The sequence below is a fragment of the Muscardinus avellanarius genome (assembly GCF_963383645.1).
Source record: "Muscardinus avellanarius genome assembly, chromosome: 7".
In the NCBI taxonomy this organism is placed as follows: Eukaryota; Metazoa; Chordata; class Mammalia; order Rodentia; family Gliridae; genus Muscardinus; species Muscardinus avellanarius.
Genome location: NC_137793.1, coordinates 2,853,045 through 2,870,590, shown reverse-complemented (window position 1 = coordinate 2,870,590; position 17,546 = coordinate 2,853,045). Strand labels below are relative to the sequence as shown.

Here is a 17,546-nt window from a genome sequence, read left to right as displayed (position 1 = left end):
TTTTGAAACAGGGCCTTCCTAGGTTGCTGAGCTGGAGCCGGCTATCCTCCTGTCTCAGCCTCCCAAGTACTGGAATTAAGGGTGTGCGTCTCCATACCTGACAGAACTTTGTTTTAATCCCCGAGGTGATTTATGGCCTTAGAAGTTCAAGAAGTCATGCTTTGGGGGAGTGTGGGGGTAGTAGTTGAGATTGAACTACCCTGAGTTAAATAGCTCTTTATTATTTATTTATTAAGTGGTACTGAAGGTAGAACCCAGGGCCTTCTACCTCCAGGCTATACCCCAGCCCTGTTTTTAGTTTTTATTTGGAAACACTAAGCTGCGGAAGCAGCATTCAAGCCTATGAACCCACTTCAGCCTCCCAGGTACTGGGATTATAGGCAGGCCCCACCAGACCTGTCTCCTATTTTTTATTTTATTTCATTTGTAGCACTGGGGATTGAACCCAGAGGCATTATACCTCAGAGCCCTATTTTAAACCCCCAGCCCTATTTTATTTTTTATTTGGAAACACTAAGTTGTCGAGGCTGGCTTTGAACCTGCGATCCTCCTGTCTCAGCCTCCCAAGTACTGGGATTACAAGTGTGAGTCACCACGCCTGGCATTCATTTATTTATTTATTTATTTATTTATTTATTTATTTATTTATTATTTTGTAGTACTGGGGATGGAACCCAGGGGCATTTTACCTCTGAGCTATACCCCCAGACCTACCTTTTTTCTTCTTTCTTTTTTAAAATTTTTTATTTTGAAACAGTCTCACTAAATTGCTGAGGCTGACCTTAAACCTGAGATCCTCCTCTCTCAGCCTCCCAAGTACTAGGATTACAGGCGTGTGCTACCTAAGCCAGCTAACAGTTCATTTTTTCTTTCAGGTTTGGGGATAGAACCCAGGGGCATTCGACCTCCGAGCTACACCACCTGCCCTATTTTTTATTCTCTTATTTTGAAACCAGGTCTCACTGAGTTGCAAAGGGCCTCACTAAGTAGCTGAGGCTGGCTGAGAACTGCGATCCTCCGGTCTCAGCCTCCCGAATGCTGGGATTACAAGCGTGCGCCACCACGCCCGGCTAAGAGTTCATACTTTAAGGCTGAATTTATCATCATCCAATATACTACCCTATTACACTCTGATATATATTCCTGGCTATGCCTACAAAATAAAAATAAAAAGAGCTGGGAGCCGGGCGTGGTGGGCGCGCTTGTCATCCCAGCACTTGGGAGGCTGAGACCAGAGGATCGCGGTTTGTGGACAGCCTCAGCTACTTAGTGAGACGCTCCTCAACTCAGTGAAACCCGGTTTCAAAATAAAAAATTTAAAAAATAGGGCAGGGGCTGTAGCTCGGAGGTGGAATGCCCCTGGGTTCCATCCCCAGACCTGCAAAAAATAAGAAAAAAAAAAAGAGCTGGGCATGGTGGTGCACACTTGTAACTCCAGTACTTGGGAGGCTGAAATAGGAGGTTCTCAGCAGGCCTCAGCTACTTAGTGAGACTCTGTTTCAAAATACAGAATAAAAAAAATTGGGCTGGGGGTATAGGTCGGTTGTAGGATGTTCCTGGGTTCAATCCCTAGCACTATGGGGAAAAAAGACAAAAAAAGAAAATTTAAAGAGAGTACAAACTGTGCTGCTTTAAAAAACAATTAGTGGCTAACTGGAGACCTAATCAGAATCCCGTACTTTTTAAATAATTTTCGTGTGTGTGTGTGTGTGTGTGTGTGTGTGTAGCTGGGGGTTCAACCCAGGGGCCTTCTACCTCTTAGCTATGCCCTGAGCCATATATCATTTTTTAAATTTCTAAACAGGCCTTAGCACCACATTAAAATATAAAGATTAATATTCCTAAGTATTATCCAAAATACCCAGACATCATAATGTTCAGCAAAACAGACAAATTTATTGAGCACTACACTTACGACTTGGACTGGTGCCCATTTGACGTTTTGGCAGAAGGATTGTATCTTTCTAGAACAAAAAGAATACAGGAATGAGCGACTATTTAGATCCAGAATATCTATGCAAAATCTGTACCTTGAGAAGACACACACATCCCAGCAGTGAGAAGGGAGTGTTCACCCACTAAGTGATGGCACACTCGAGTCTCCTGAGGCGACGGGCGGAGGTGGGCCGCAGCCACGCGCTCGGGGCGGTGAACACGGGTGCGCTGAGCGCGGGGGTAGCAGCATCTTACTAACTCTGTGAGTGCACTGCTCTGACCTATTTCAACCCAAGATCTTACCTCCAGGATACCTGGAGGTACACACATTTGTGACAGCATGGTTTAAAACAATGGAAAGTAGAGATAAACGTTCACGGTCCAGGATTAAATAAATTAGGATACTTCCATATAACATAATTTTAATATTAGAGAGATAAACAGGGCTTTCTACTGAGAGAAACAGTTTTGAAATAAATGAAGCCAGGTATGGTGGTGCATGCCTGTAATTACAGTGCTTGGGAGGCTCTAATAAGTAAAAATCGCTTATTCTGATCTCGACCTATAGTTTTTCTATTTTTTAACACTTTTTAGAGAGATAGTAAAATCAGGACAAGACACGCAAAAGAATTATTAAAGCATGCAAGGCGTGGCCCTGGGATAACGTGCTCAATAAACAACTTAATTTGAAACCAAGAGAAATACTCACTTTGTTCTCCAGGGCCAAAACTGGACTGCTGAGACTCCTGAGGAAGAAGGACACAGTCATACAGAGTGCTAGGAGGAGAGGGCCAGGGGCGGAAAGTGCTCCATGTACATAAGAAAGTGCTGAGGAACGTCATGGCCCGGGTGTGGGGCGCACACCTGTAATCCCAGCACGCAGGAGGCTGAGAGAGGAGGGCTGCGGGTTCGAGGACAGCCTCTGCCAAGTAGTGAGACTCAGCGACCTTGTGAAAGAGGCGAATGAGGCGGCACCTGCCTCTCAGTGCTTGGGGGGCTGAGACCGGAGGGTCAGAGGTTTGTGGCCAGCCTCAGCAACTCAGCGAGGCCCTACTGCAAATTAAAAATAAAATAGGGCTGGCCGTGTAGCTTGGAGGTAGAATGCTCTGAGCTCAATCTCCAGTGTGAGAAAACGAGAATGTGTTGGAGCCCAGACAGCTTTGAGGTCTGCAGTGGACTGTACCAGAGCTGGACTCCAAGGGCACTAAGTGACCCAATGGTTTTTGTCATTCATTTCTTTACTGCAGCAGCCAAGCCACTTATAACCCACTTTAGAGGCCTAAGGAATAAACAATTTCAATTAATTTCCTCGTCTTAGAAAATGTTTAAGGTTTTAAGAGGGCAATACCAAAACAGCACAGTAGGTTAAAACAGGCAACCGGTGTGTGTGCACTCAAAGGCCACTCCTTCCACGGTCTGCGAGCTGCATCCCTGTCCCCTCCCTGGCCTACCCTAACAGCAGCGGCCCGAGGACCAGGCGCCACGTCCGCCTTCCCAGAAGCCCTGCGGACAGCAGTCGGCACGTGAGCTGCACCAACGGAATGGAAACCAAAATGCCACTGTGGGCGAGAACCACGGCTCGCAGGTGCCTTTCAGGATCAGAACAGTGTGTTAGATGAAAACTGTAAGCGTTTCTAGGTACGCTTGGTACCAGACAGAGTTCTAAAGCTACACAGAGATCCCCAAAGAGCCTACCTAAAAATAGGCATCATTTCCATTTTTTTAATTTTGTGGTACTGGGGGACTGAACTCAGAAGTATTGTACTTCTGAGCTCCATCCCCAGCCCCTGTTTTAATTTTTGTTTTGAAAGAGGCTCTGCTGAGCGTCTAGCTACATTACTGAGGCTGGCCTTGAGCCTGCAATCCTCCTGTCTTAGCCAAAGAGTTGGGATTACGGTGTTGGGAGTTGGGATTAATTCTTAATCCCCAAAACTGGGGTTAAGGCTTGCACCCCACACCCGGCGATAATTTCTCTTTAATGACAAATTACCTGTGAAAGAGCAAGTCAAGCAGTAAGAAAGCTAAATACAGTCTGCTGTTTAAAACTTCGTAACCTTTTACCTAGAGCTAACTGGCTTTCATATGGTGCCGAGACCACCCACTGAGAAAGAGCAGCCTTCCTCCGCAGGGCTAGGGCAGCTGGAGAGCCGTGGACAAAGGAACAAGGCCACCTCGTGGATGAGAAGACACACAGCCTTAGAGCTGTAGAGCTCTCAGAGGAAAACGTGGCACCGAATCTAAAGGGCCTGGGGTCTGCCAGGGCATTCCCGTAGGATACCAAGCACGAGACACATGCAAGAGAAATGGACTTGGTGAAAGCTGACTGCGCCTGTGCCTCAAAGGCCATCGTCAGAAAAGTGCAAAGGGCGGCTCCCAGAGGGCGGAGAGGAGCGGCCCACACCTGCCAACAGAAGAAGGGCTTGCGAACTCAGTGATACAAGACGACCCCAGGGAGAGGGAGCTCAGGAACTTGGGAAGACCCCGCTTCAAAGGCCCTGGCTGCAGTCCCCACTATGCACAGAGGAGGCGGCCAAGGGCTGGAAGGTGTGGGCACACCAGAACCTGGCAGAAACGCCGTGCGGTGCACACGCTTCGGAAACGCGCTGCCACTTCCTCGGACGGTTAAACAGAGTTAGGCCGGGCGTGGTGCACACGCTTGTAATCCCCGCGCTTGGGAGGCTGAGACAGGAGGATCGCGCAGGTTCGAAGCCAGCCTCAGCTACTGAGTGAGACCCTGTTTCCAAATAAAATATAAAATAGGTCTGGGAGTGTAGCCCGGAGGTAGAAAGCCCCTGGGTTCCACCCCCAGGATCATAAGATAAATAAACACAGAGTTAACAATTCTATTCTCAGGTATCTGGCCAACTCAAATGAAAGAATACGTGCGCACAAGCACTTCTACAGGGATGTTTGCAGCAGCTTCATCCCAAATAGCAAAGGTGAGACGGGCGCGCCACCGTCCCAGCTGTCTGTACTGCGTTTTAAGAAGCATTACTGAGATCAATTCACCCGCCATGTGACTCATCCATCTCGTGTACAGTTCAAGCCGTGTGTGGCGGCTGAGACAGGAGGACTGCAGGTTCGAGGGCAGCCTCAGCAGCTTAGCAAGAGTCTCAGCGAGCTCGCAAGACCCTGTCCCAAAACAAAAATTAAGAGGTTTGGGATGCCGGGCGCGGTGGGCGCGCTTGTAATCCAGCACTCGGGAGGCCGAGACCGCAGGATCACGGTTCGAGGCCAGCCTCAGCTACTTAGTGAGGCCCTCTGCAACTCAGTGAGACCCGGTTTCAAAATAAAGAATAAAAAACAGGGCTGGGGATATAGCTGGAGGTAGAATGCCCTGGGTTCCATCCCAAATATCCAAAAAATAAAGCGTACAATCCAATGGTTTTGAATATGATAGAATGTGAAGCCACCAACACAATTTCAGAACATTTTCCTAACCTCTAAAATAAAAGAAAAAACTTCACTCTTTATCTGTCCTCTTCCCCTCTAGTCCCCCTCCCAGCCGCAAAAACCCGCTCAGCTGCGTGAACGTCCTACTGTAGACGCTTCGCATCGACAGAAGCCTACGTGGCTTCAGGCCTCAGTACTTTTCACTTAGCGTAAAGCTTTCCAGAGCCGTTCAGCACTCTGCGCGCGTATGCATACCGAGGACTGACCTCTAACCTCCACCCCTAGCCTGGTTGTGTTTCTTTATTTATTATTTTATCTATTTATTTATTTTGGTGGTACTGGGGTGGAACCCAGGGACCTTCTACCTCCGGGCTATCCTCCCAGACCTATTTATTTATTTATTTATTTTTTTTGGTGGTACTGGGGTTCCTGGAAGCCCTTCTACCTCCGGGCTGCACTCCCAGACCTATTTTTGCATTTTTATTTGGAAACAGGGTCTCCTAAGCCAGCGCGCGGGGCTGGCTTCGAACCTGCGCGATCCTCCTGTCTCTGCCTCCCAAGCGCGGGGATTACAAGCGTGCGCCACCACGCCCGGCTCCTATTTTTTATTCTTTATTTTGAAACCGGGTCTCACTGAGTTGCAGAGGGCCTCACTAAGTAGCTGAGGCTGGCTTCGAACCTGCGCGATCCTCCTGTCTCTGCCTCCCAAGCGCGGGGATTACAAGCGTGCGCCACCACGCCCGGCCCCCCAGTCCTATTTTATACTTTATTTGGAAACAGGGTCTCACTAAGTTGCTGAGTCTCACTCAGTAGCTGAGGCTGGCTTCGAACCTGTGCGATCCTCTGTCTCAGCCTCCCAAGCGCTGGGATGACAAGTGTGCCCACCGCGCCCGGCTTTTCATTCTGAAGCAGTCTAAGTTGCTGTGAGTGCTTCGCTAAGGTACTGAGGCTGGCCTCAAACTTGAAATCCTGTCTCAGGCTCCCAGGTTCTGAGATTACACTGTGTGCCACCATTACTTTTTAAGGTTAGTACTACTGCACTGTACGGATCACTTTTTATTTCTCTGTCCTCCCACCTCAGCCTCCCAAGTACCGGGCCTAATGGCACAGACTGCCATGGCTCCTGGGTCTCCCAGACCCTCCAACGGCTGCAAGTTTCCGAGGGACGAAGCCCAGACTTCTCAGCACCGCGCTCACTCCCGTACCCGAGCAGTGTGGACACAGAACGAGGAGAAAACGTGGGCAACAACCTGGCCGCGCGGGGCCTGGCCCCCCGGAGTCACGCCGATGACCGCTGTGCAGGTCAGGGTCCACGGGCCACACAGGCACACTGCGCGACGCAGACAGCTCCTGGGAGCTCGGCGCTGCTCTGAGGTCCATCAGGAGAGAAGCAAAGACTTCCAGGAGCAGCCGAGGGGGACGGGTGCGCTGGGAGCCAGCACTGTGCGGCAGGACACACCAGAGCTCGTCTGGTCTGAGACTCCAGGCCGCCCGCCAAGAGGAAGGACGCAGAGGAAGGCGGGACTGGAGGTGTGACCGCGAACCCGAGACGCTGGCCCGCACGCGGAGAGACCACTGCGGCTCTGTGTGTGTTCGCTGAGCACACAGAAGAGTCGGGTGGCGACACTGCATGCTGTGAAGGCCACCCTGGCTGGTGAGGAGAGAACAGCTTCGAGAAAGCCAGAGAGAAGTACAGATGTTTAGGGGCTGCCATGATGATAGGAGGAGGAGAGGACTGAGCGTAAACAAGCCCGTCTGCAAGCTCTCTGACCATGCATTCCATCCTTAAGGACGTTTCCAAAGCTGGGCGGGTGGCGCACTTGGAATCCCAGTACCCGGGAAACTGGGACAGGAGGATCGGAGTTCGCGGCCAGCCTCAGCTACTTAGTGAGGCCCTCTGCAACTCAGTGAGACCTTGTTTCAAAATAAAGAATTAAAAATAGGGCTGAGAATGTAGCTCAGAGGTCGAATGCCCCTGGGTTCCATCCCCAGTACTGCAAAAAAAACCCAAAAAACAAAAAAACAAACAAACAAAAACATATATCTCTAAAATATGCACACTATATGCATTATTACTCAAGTAATGCAGGCATTAAGTAAGGTTAAAATACTGAGACTTGAAGAGAGGAAAATAAAAATAAAATAAAATAAAATAAGTGGTATTTCAGAGTTATTTAAAAATTCTATTACTAACAACAAAACCTTTCTTCTAAACACACACACACCCCCCCCCCAGTGCGTCCAGAGTCAAGGACCGCCCCGACCCCTGGTCTGACTAGATGGTACAAGGGCAGTTCTACAGGGCGGCCTATGCTAACTACAAGCCTCTCACCTAAACCGGTTTGCAGAAAGAAATTAAAAGGCTGCATGGTAATCTTTTTAGCAAATCTGGTTAAAAGCCAACACATTTAGAAAACTGTTTCTACATCTTTAAAGTTTGTACAGGTAAGTCATAGCGGTTTTATTAACAAAAAACAAAAAATATAAAATGAAATGATTGATTTCATTTCTTTTTCTTTGTACTGGGGGCTGAATCTACAGGCAGTCTGTCTGCCCCCATCGTACACTTTGTTTTTGTGATTCTGGGGATTCAATTCAAGAGCATCCCATCATTGAGGCATACTCCCAGCCCTTCTGTTTTTTTAATTTTGAAATAGTCTTGTCAGATTTCTCAGGCTGGCTTTGAGCTTGTGAACCTCTTGTCTTAGCTTCACAAGTACTGGAATTACAGGCCAATTACAGTGCCAATGTGCCAAACTCCAAATTGTATACATTAAATACTGTTTATTGAAAGACAAACCTCAAAAAAGTTATTTACTTATTATACTAGGGGTTGAACCCAGGGGCATACCACAATTGGGCTATATCCTATCTATCTATCTATCTATCTATCTATCTATCTATCTATCTATTTTTGCAGTACGAGGGATTGAACCCAGGGGACATTCTACCTCCAAGCTACATTCTCAGTTGCGCGCGCGCGCGTGCGTGCGTGTGTGTGTGTGTGTGTGTGTGTGTGCGCGCGCACCCTAGGGATGGAACCCAGAGACTTTTCTACCTCTAGGCTATACTTCCAGACCTATTTTCTATTTTATGGAAATAGGGTCCTACTTAGTTGCTGAGAGCCTCACTAAGTAGCTGAGGCTGGCTTTGAACTTGTGTGGTCCTCCTGTCTCAGCCTCCCAAGTGCTGGGATTATAAGCATGCGCCACCATGTCTGGCTCAGTCCTATTTTTTTTTTTCTCTTTATTTTGAAATAGGGTCTCACTAAGTTGCAAAGGTCCTCACTAAGTAGCTCAGGCTGGCCGCGAACCTGCGATCCTCCTGTGTGTCTCCCAGGTTACTGGGATTACAAGCATGCACCACCATGCCTAGCTTATTTTGAAACAGGGTCTCACTAAATTACTAAGGACTTTGCTAAATCGCTGAGGCTGACCTCCAACTCCTAATCCTCCTGTCTCAGCCTCTCAAGTACTAAAATTATAGGTGTGTGCCACCACACCTGGCTTTATTTAAAAATCGTAAATAAACTGGAGTGGTGGCAAACACTTGTAGTCCCAGCATTTGGGAGTCTGAGATGTACTGGGGATGTAGCTTGGAGGTAGAATGCCCCTGGGTTCCATCTCCAGTATTGCAAAACAAAACAAGATAAAATAAAATAAAAATAAAAATCGTAAATAATATATTTTGAAGTTTGTAACAAGTATTATATTGCAGAGGGCCTCACTAAGTAGCTGAGATTGGCTTAGTAGCTGAGGCTGCCTTTGAACCATCATCCTCCTGTTTTAGCCTCCCAAGTACCGGGATTACAAGTGTGTGCCACCATGTTTGGCTAAATACTTATATTAAAAAACAAACAAGCCAGGCGTGGTGGCACACGCTTGTAATCCCTGCGCTTGGGAGGCGGAGACAGGAGGATCGCGCAGGTTCGAAGCCAGCCGCGCGCGCTGGCTTAGGAACCCTGTTTCTAAAATAAAAATGTAAAAATAGGTCTGGGAGTGTAGCCCAGAGGTAGAAGGGCTTCCAGGAACCCCAGTACCACCAAAAAAAAAAAAAAAAAAACAAAAAACAAGCCGGGCGTGGTGGCGCACGCTTGTAATCCCCGTGCTTGGGAGGCCGAGACAGGAGGACTGTGCAGGTTCAAAGCCAGCTGCGCTGGCTTAAAAAATATAAAATGGGTCTGGGAGTGTAGCCCAGAGGTAGAAGGGTTTCCAGGAACCCCAGTACCACCAAAAAAAGCAAACAAACACACACAAAATCTTGTTTTCAGTCAATGGTAGAAGCTTCTACCTTAAGAAGTTGGAAAAGCAAACAAACCTCAAAAAAAGAACCACTGTAAGTAAAAGGCAAAGGAAGAAAAAACAGAAAAAAGGATGGTTTGTAGACTGATGGAGGAGAGTAAAAAACAAAAAGAAAACACAAATCTCCATTACCAGAAAACAGGGACATTTGGGAGGCTGAGACGGGAGGATCGCAGTTCGCGGCCAGCCTCAGCTACTTACTGAGGCCCTCTGCAACTCAGTGAGACCCGGTTTCAAGATACAAAATAAAAAATAGGGCTGGGGTGAGTAGCTCAGAGGGAGAGCTCCCCTAGGTTCAATCTGCAGTACCACAATGAAACAAAAATAAAGGAAAGAATGCCCTTGGGTTTAATTCTCAGTACACAAAATACAAAACAAAACTTTTTTTTTTTTTTTTTGGTGGTACTGGGGGTGGAACCCAGAGGCTTTCTACCTCCGAGCTTTCCTCCCAGACCTATTTTCTATTTTATTTGGAAACAGGGTCTCACTACATTGCTGAGAGCCTCACTAAGTAGCTGAGGCTGGCTTCGAACCTACGATCCTCCTGTCTCAGCCTCCCAAGCGCGGGGATTACAAGCGTGCGCCACCACGCCCGGCAAAACAAAACTTCTTCAACTGTACATTAAGTATATGTGCAAGTTGAATGTGTGAGTAAAGCTGATTTACAACGTAGAGTGGTGTGGCACGTATGTATACAGAAAATTACATCTCTGCCTACGTCATCCTCGAAAATAAGCGGGGTTAAAGATAAACATGAGACAAAACCAAAATCACATTAAAAAGAAAATAAAGCCGGGCATGGTGGCCCTCACTTTGTAATCCCAGTACTTGGGAGGCGGAGACAGGAGGGCTGCAGGTTTGCGGCTAGCCTCAGTGACTTAGTAGGGCCCTCTGCAACTTGGTGAGACCATTTCCAAGTAAAAAAGAGGGCTGGGGTACAGCACGGAGTTAGAATGCCTCTGGATTCCATCCCCAGTACCACAAACAAACAAACAAAAAAAAAAAAAAAAAAGAAAGAAAAAGAAAGAAAAGAAAAGAAAAGAAAAAAAAAGAAAGAAAGGGTATGTTATTATGTTACAAAACTATGGAATATGTACACAATGGAATATTACTGAGCCAAAAGAAGAATAAAATTGTCACTTGCAGGAATACGCATGGAACTGGAGAACAGTACGCTACGTGAGATTAGTCTGTCCCCAAAAGTGACAAGTTGGATGATTCTGGTAACAGAAAAGCATCCTTTTTACATGACCTTAAAAAGGCAAAGGCTACAGAAGGAGAGAAGGCAGTAGCTGGGAGGCGGAGACGGGGACCCAGGGCCAGGCTAGCAAACAGTAACTTAGTGAGACCTGGTTCAAAACGAAAAATAAAAGGGCTGGGGGTGGAGCTCAGAAATAGAATACCTCTTGCCAGGTGTGGTGGCACAGGCCTGCAATCCCAGCGCTTGGGAGGCTGAGACAGGAGGATCACAGGTTCACAGCCAGCCTCCACAACTTAGTGAGGTCCTATCTCAAAAAAAGAACAAAATAGTGCTGGGGTAGATCCTGGAGGTAGAATGCCCTGGGTTCCATCCCCAGTACCTGAGGAAGAGGATGAAGAGGAGGAGGAGGAAGAGGAGGGAAGACAAGGACAATAACAACACCCCCCACCACCACCAGCAGCCCTGAGTTCAACAAAAAAGAAAGGGAAAGACATATTTATTCATCAAAATTAACATATTCTAAGCTGGGCATGGGGGTGCATACCTGTCATCCCAGTATTTGAGAGGCTGAGACAGGAGGATCACAGGTTTGAAGCCAGACTCAGCAACTTAGTGAAACCTTGTTTCAAGATAAAAAATAAAAAAGATTTGGAGTGTAGCTCAGAGACGAGTACCGCTAGGTTCAATATTCAGTACAAAAAAAAAAAAAAAAAAAAGAACATAGAATAAAATAAAGTTTTCTTGACCATAAAGCTTAAGAGACAAGACGCCAACTGGGAGATAAATTATTAATCATCAGAATCAAGAATTCAAACAAAATAATGCAAAACCAAACAATACTCCCAAAACTCATTAGGGAAAAGATGCAACCCAAGCTGGGTGTGGGTGTCTGTGAACCCAGGACTTGGGAGGCAAGAGGGAAGATCGTAGGTCCAAGGACGGCCTCAGCAACACAGGGAGACTTCCAGCAGCCTAGCAAGACCCCGTTTCAAAGTAAGAACACAAAAAGAGCTGGGGGTGAAGCTTAGAGATAGAATGCCCCTGGGTTCAATCCCTAGTGCCAAAAAAACGCCAGAAGAAGCCCACCAACCAAAGGCCAGCAAGAAGGAGCAAATTCATCACAAAGAAACGGATAGGACTTGAGTCTCACCAGCAGGCCAGCAGGCGGGCTTACTTTTCACCCAAAAGACGGGCACTTCCTATCAGGTGGTCTGTAGGCGCGGGCACGCGAGGGGAGCCCTGACACAGACCCTGCCCTCTGGCTGCGGAGCCTCTGAGAGTGCGGGAGGACTACACTGAACGCTCAGCGAGCTGCGTCCTGTTTTATACCATAAAGAGATGCCGATACAGAGGAGAGGGCGTGAACAAAGGCAGCCACTGAATAAATGTTTAGAGAAACCGACTAACAATTTAAATAACAACGAGAAATGGCTATATGAGCTTGAGTATACTCACACTAGAGTTCAAAGAAATAGCTATGTTTAATAACACGAGAAGTCTCTAAGACTACTGCTGACAGATCAGTGATCAGACAATTTGATCAAGAAAATGAGAAAATGCTTATGTAATGATTACATGAATACCATTCCATCCATGCATGTAAATGCATATAAAGACTTTAAAGGTATATACAGAGTAGGGGTTAAATCGGTGATGTGTGCATGTCTGTACACACAAGTTTTTACCCCAATATGATGTCTGAAAATAATGCACCAGTAATAAAAACGGAGTATGCAGAGGCGCCGTGTGGATGGAGAAGCAGGAGTGGGAGGCTGACTCACGGGGCCTGGTCAAGCTCAGAAGGACTTACTGTGTGTGCCTTGTGCACGTGTGACTCGTGCTGAGACCCCCGTGCTCGCCGTGCCCGCGAGGCTCTGAGCCTCCGGCCTGGAGCAGCAGCTGGTGCGCAGTGAACCTCAGCGCCCAGCTCCTCCCGCTCTGCCTTGGCTCCGCGTCTGGACCCAGCGCACCCCTGAGCTCTCTACAAGCGCTCCCAGAACGGGGTGACAAGTGTGACCTCCTATGACTTTAGTCGGGGCATTTAAAGTTTCTTAAATTATCAAAGAGATATTTTATTGACTTACCTTAGTTGGAAAAGGAAATTTGGAAGGTTCTGTTTTGCATGGTGTATGAATAGCCGTGAGAGGGGGAGGCCATGAATGCGTCATCTCCTGAAATGTAATTATTACAGTTTGTTTTCAACCAGGTCAAGGATAGAAACTATACAGCTAAAAACCAGATCTGTACTTATCAATACTGGTTTCATGAATGCGCCTCTAAAATCACACATACTTAATAAATACTAACAAAGCCCAGCGCGTGTAAGGCACTGTGGGCGGGAGAGGAGGGAAGCGCTAACACTCCCTGGCTAGGAGGAGTTACACTTGGGACAACCGAGTCTGCGAAGGCTCACAAATCGCCTGTGCCCAAATCCAAGACGCGCAGTGAATGGCAGCCCGGGGCGCGGAGGGAGCGCGGGCGTCCACTGTGTGCGGGCCAGGCAGCTCAGCTGGCACTCATAATGCCATTGTGAGGTAGACGCCACTATTATCCTCCCTATGAGGGTGACGCTGAAGCGCACTTAATGGTGGGCAGGATTTGGTCCTGACAAGCCCGACTGAAAGGCCCAAGTGCTGACAGAAGAGCGTGGTCTGGGGAAGAAACAGGAGGAGAGCAGGTGAGGAGGACAAGAGGGAGCCCGCCAGGCTGGCTGGGGAGCCCGGGGCGCGCGGGGGCCCTGGGGGGCGCGGGCAGGGAGGCCTGCACAGCCGCCACCTCACTCAGCCAGCGAAGGCTGCGGGCAGGACCTGGGACGCCCACGGCGAAGGCCAGTCGGTAAAGACCGGCTCGCACTGAAACGGTGGCGCCTGGGAATCCATGCCGAATAAAGGAACTGGCAGACAGCCACACAACGGAACACCAAGCACACAGCAGAAGGAGGAGCTGACGGACACGGAATGCTGTGCAGAGCAGGTGCCGAGCGACTGTCCTAGCAAGTGTGCTGGACACGGGCTCGGGAGGGACAGCGAACATGGCCGCCACTGGGCAGGAGAGAGGCAGTAGGGCAGAGACGGGCACTGCCACGCGGTCCCCGCGGCTGTCCTTCACAGCGCTCTGGCTGCTCCACACCCAGCGCTCCACTGTCAGCTCAGAGGTACAGCGGGCATCACCACCCCGCGCCCCCACTGCTTGGTACATAATAGGTGCTCAGCACACACCGAATGAAATTTCCAATAAACATATACTGTTTTTAGATTTAAAATGTTCCTTGGGTTCCCAATGGTGTTCCTAGAAACAGCATTTCTACAAACCATATGAAACTAAAAAATAGAAGAGAAAAGAAAAAAAAAACCACGAGAGGAATGTGAACCCAGAGTTGCTGGCACACTCAGACAGGAAGAGGAGGAAGCACACTGAGCCCAGGTGTTAGTACTGGCGTTTCGGAGCTCAAGCACCAGAGCTCCCGACTGAGAGCCTGTTTACTCTCCACCATCGAGTGACTGAGAAACCTCTACTCGAAGGGTCCCGGTGCCAAGCTCCGCAGACGATACATGAATGTAGAATAAACAGCAACACCCAACAGCTAATTAAGGCTGGAAGTCTTTGTACTGAGATCCCACACACTGCCGAGGGTTCAAGGGGAGACAAGCTCCCCAGACTTTTGGTCTACACATCATCTAGAAAAGGAAGGCTACACGAAATTTATTGTGGCCTGACACAGGAGGAAGGGTTTCTCACTGGTATTCTAAAGAAAAAGAGAATCAAGCCGGGCGTGGGGGCGCACGCTTTAATCCCAGCATTGGGAGGCTGAGACCGGAGGATCGTGGTTTGCAGCCAGCCTTAGTGAGGCCCTCTGCAACTTAGTGAGACCATATTTCCAAAGAAAGAATAAAAATAGGGCTGGGGGTGTAGCTCAGAGGTAGAATACCCCTGGGTTCCATTCCCAGTACTGAAAAAAAAAAAAAAAAAAAAAGAGGGAGACTCTATATACTACTGAGGAAGGAAAAGCACATCCAAGGAAATGTATAAAGTGACCACAAGTGAGCACATGGCACAGAAACACCATTTGGCAAAAGCAGTCAACTGGTAGGAGAAAAGGTGAGGTCTGACCCGCGGAAGGTCTGGAATGTTAAATTTCGTCACAATTCTTTCCATGGGTCTTAGCGAACCAATGAATATTCCTACGGTATGAAGATCAGGGACTGAAGCCAAGGACTGGAAGACACAGACGGCAGGCGAGCAGAGACCGGAGGCAGAGAGGGTGAGGACTGTCGGGTCACTGCAGCCCTGGGCGGCTAGAGTGGCAAGAGCTGGGCATGCGCGAGGGACTCCCCGTCCACACCCAGCGGAGTGATTCACCAGGAGGAAGATGCTGGGGCTAATTAGGGCTCTACACTCGCAGGCTTGGGAGAATGGTGGCTCCACCAGTAGAGGGAAGTCTGCTAAGTGTCGCCTGAGACACGTAAGGCCTGAAGAAGCAAAGGCGAACTCAAAAGGACACCCATTAAGAGCAACGAGCAGCCACAAATCAAAACACAGGAGGCCAAGGCCACACACAGCGCATGATGACGCCAAGCACGGCGGGAGGGGAGCGGGAGCGCAGAGAGGAGGGAGAGGCTGGCGGTGGCACCCCAACTCGAGGCAAGCCAAGAGGACCCCAGCAGCGGAGAGAGAGGCTGGACAGGCGAACAGGAGGCAGAACAACGAAGCCAACAGAGTCGAGGAAAGAACAGAGACGTTCTCAGAAAGAAACACGTACGGCTCTTCAGCAGCAGAGGGAGCGAAGAAATAACTCAAAACAAGCCCCTGGAAGGAGGAGAAGACCGTGACTGGAAAAGCAGGCTCAGCACCACGCGAGGGGTACTGGGCAGAGCGGGGGGTGGCGGCGGGGGCACAGGCGGCCTCTGCGCAGAGGCTGGCGCTCACGCTCACTGCGCCTTCTTTCCCCAACAAAGAAACAGACTTTTTTGGTAACATGTAGATCTTAAGCTTATCCAACAGACACTTAAAATATATAGTAAAAAATGCTTTTACCTGTAGGGTTTGCCCACTATGTATAGATGAATTATAAAGCAAGCTATTATTCAACATAATGTTCTGACTGATAACTCCTAGATTTTTTTTAACACTTCAAATTATTAAGTTATAAACCCAAGAAACTGCAGTTACATCTGGTTTCTTCATATCGTTTTTCAAGGCAAACTGTTAAAACTATGTTTTACTTAAAAACGAAGGCAACTCTTTGAAGGTAAACAGTAAGCAAAGCACAAGACTGAGAAGCTCGTGTAAGCAAAGCGTCATTGTGATGGGCAGAATGAAGCTACACGTGGAAGCAGCCCGCTGCTTCAGATCCTTTGTGAACCTGGTTGAAGAGGGCGGGGCTGGGAGCGTCGGAGTGAGACTGAAAGGACTCTTCTCGAGACTTACTTTAAGGATCTCATCCACACAGCTCACGTCACCAGAAGCCGATGCCTGAGGAGAGATGGAAAGATCCGTTAGAGTCGGAGACATAGGTACTAGACTTTGGGTCTTTACTACACAAATTTTAAAACATCATCAGAAAGTAAAAATTTTCAGTGTTTATGACCTCATTCCTCTAAGAACACCGACAATTTTTAGACTAATTTCCCCGAATACAAACTTTGTAAGCACTAGAAAATTTTAACCCCTAAACTGTACAGAGCTGGGGAAATATTACTTTTCAAAGGCTTTAAAATTTTTACCTCTTAAACTTTAAATATTTTTAAAATAATTTCCAGGCGAGCAGTTCATCCAAAAGTTCAAGTGTACTCACATAAAAAATATCCCATGACATTGACATGTGTCATTCACACCAACTAATATAACAGTAAGGCAAGTACTGGGGTCTAGAATACGATGGCGTTTTACACTACTTTAAACTGCAGAAAGTAAGCTGCTTATTCTAAGGCACAGATAAGACTTGAACTCAAGTTCCACCCTAAGGAAAATGCTGTTTGAAGAGAGAATGAATGACCGCTCTGTTTCCTAGAGAGGAGTAATTAGATGGCAAATGCCGCCAGCATGGCGTTTCCCGAGGCCACAGGACAGACTCTTACATGTTCTCAGAACGGTAGTGTATGTATCTCTGACTCCTTCACAATTCTGAGTTCTTATTTTTGGCTACTGACATTCGTTTCGTAATTTTTCATTGCATAAACTACATTAAAAGATAAAATTTCAGCCGGGCATGGCGATGCACTCTTGTAATCCCAGCATTCGGGAGGCTGAGACCAGAGGGTCGCGGTTCACAGACAGCCTCAGCTACTTAGTGAGGAGGGAGGCCCTTTGCAACTCAGTGAGATGAGACCCTGTTTCTAAATAAAACATAAAAAAATAGGTCGGGGAGTATAACCCGGAGGTAGGAAAGCCCCTGGGTCCCACCCTCAGTACCACAGAATAAATAAATAAATAAGACTAAAAAGTAGGGATGGGGGTGTAGCTTGGGGGTATAATGCCCCTGGGTTCCATCCCCGGTACCTCAAAAAAAAAAAAAAAAAAAAAAAGGTCAGCTATTCCACAATCAATGTTTACTTCTTTGGTTTTATTTATTTATTTATTTATTTAACTTTTTAACTTTTTGCAGTGCTGGGAATTGAACCCACGGGTATTCTACCTCTAAGCAACATCCCCAGCCCAATTGTTTTTATTGTTTATTTTGAAGCAGAGTCTCACTCAGTTGAGGAGGGCCACTAAGT

The 17,546-nt window shown here is 47.8% G+C and overlaps 1 protein-coding gene across 1 annotated transcript in view; it reads right to left on the bottom strand.

The window, feature by feature from the left end:
* Nucleotides 1–17,546, bottom strand: part of AFF4 (ALF transcription elongation factor 4) — a gene marked incomplete at both ends in the record, with an annotated part of 44,472 nt that overhangs the window by 19,798 nt on the left and 7,128 nt on the right. The window contains 4 exons of the mRNA XM_080699354.1: nucleotides 1,916–1,964; nucleotides 2,645–2,681; nucleotides 12,915–13,001; nucleotides 16,258–16,302. Of these exons, the coding sequence (XP_080555480.1) occupies nucleotides 1,916–1,964; nucleotides 2,645–2,681; nucleotides 12,915–13,001; nucleotides 16,258–16,302 (218 nt within the window). The remainder of the gene's footprint in view (nucleotides 1–1,915; nucleotides 1,965–2,644; nucleotides 2,682–12,914; nucleotides 13,002–16,257; nucleotides 16,303–17,546) is intronic.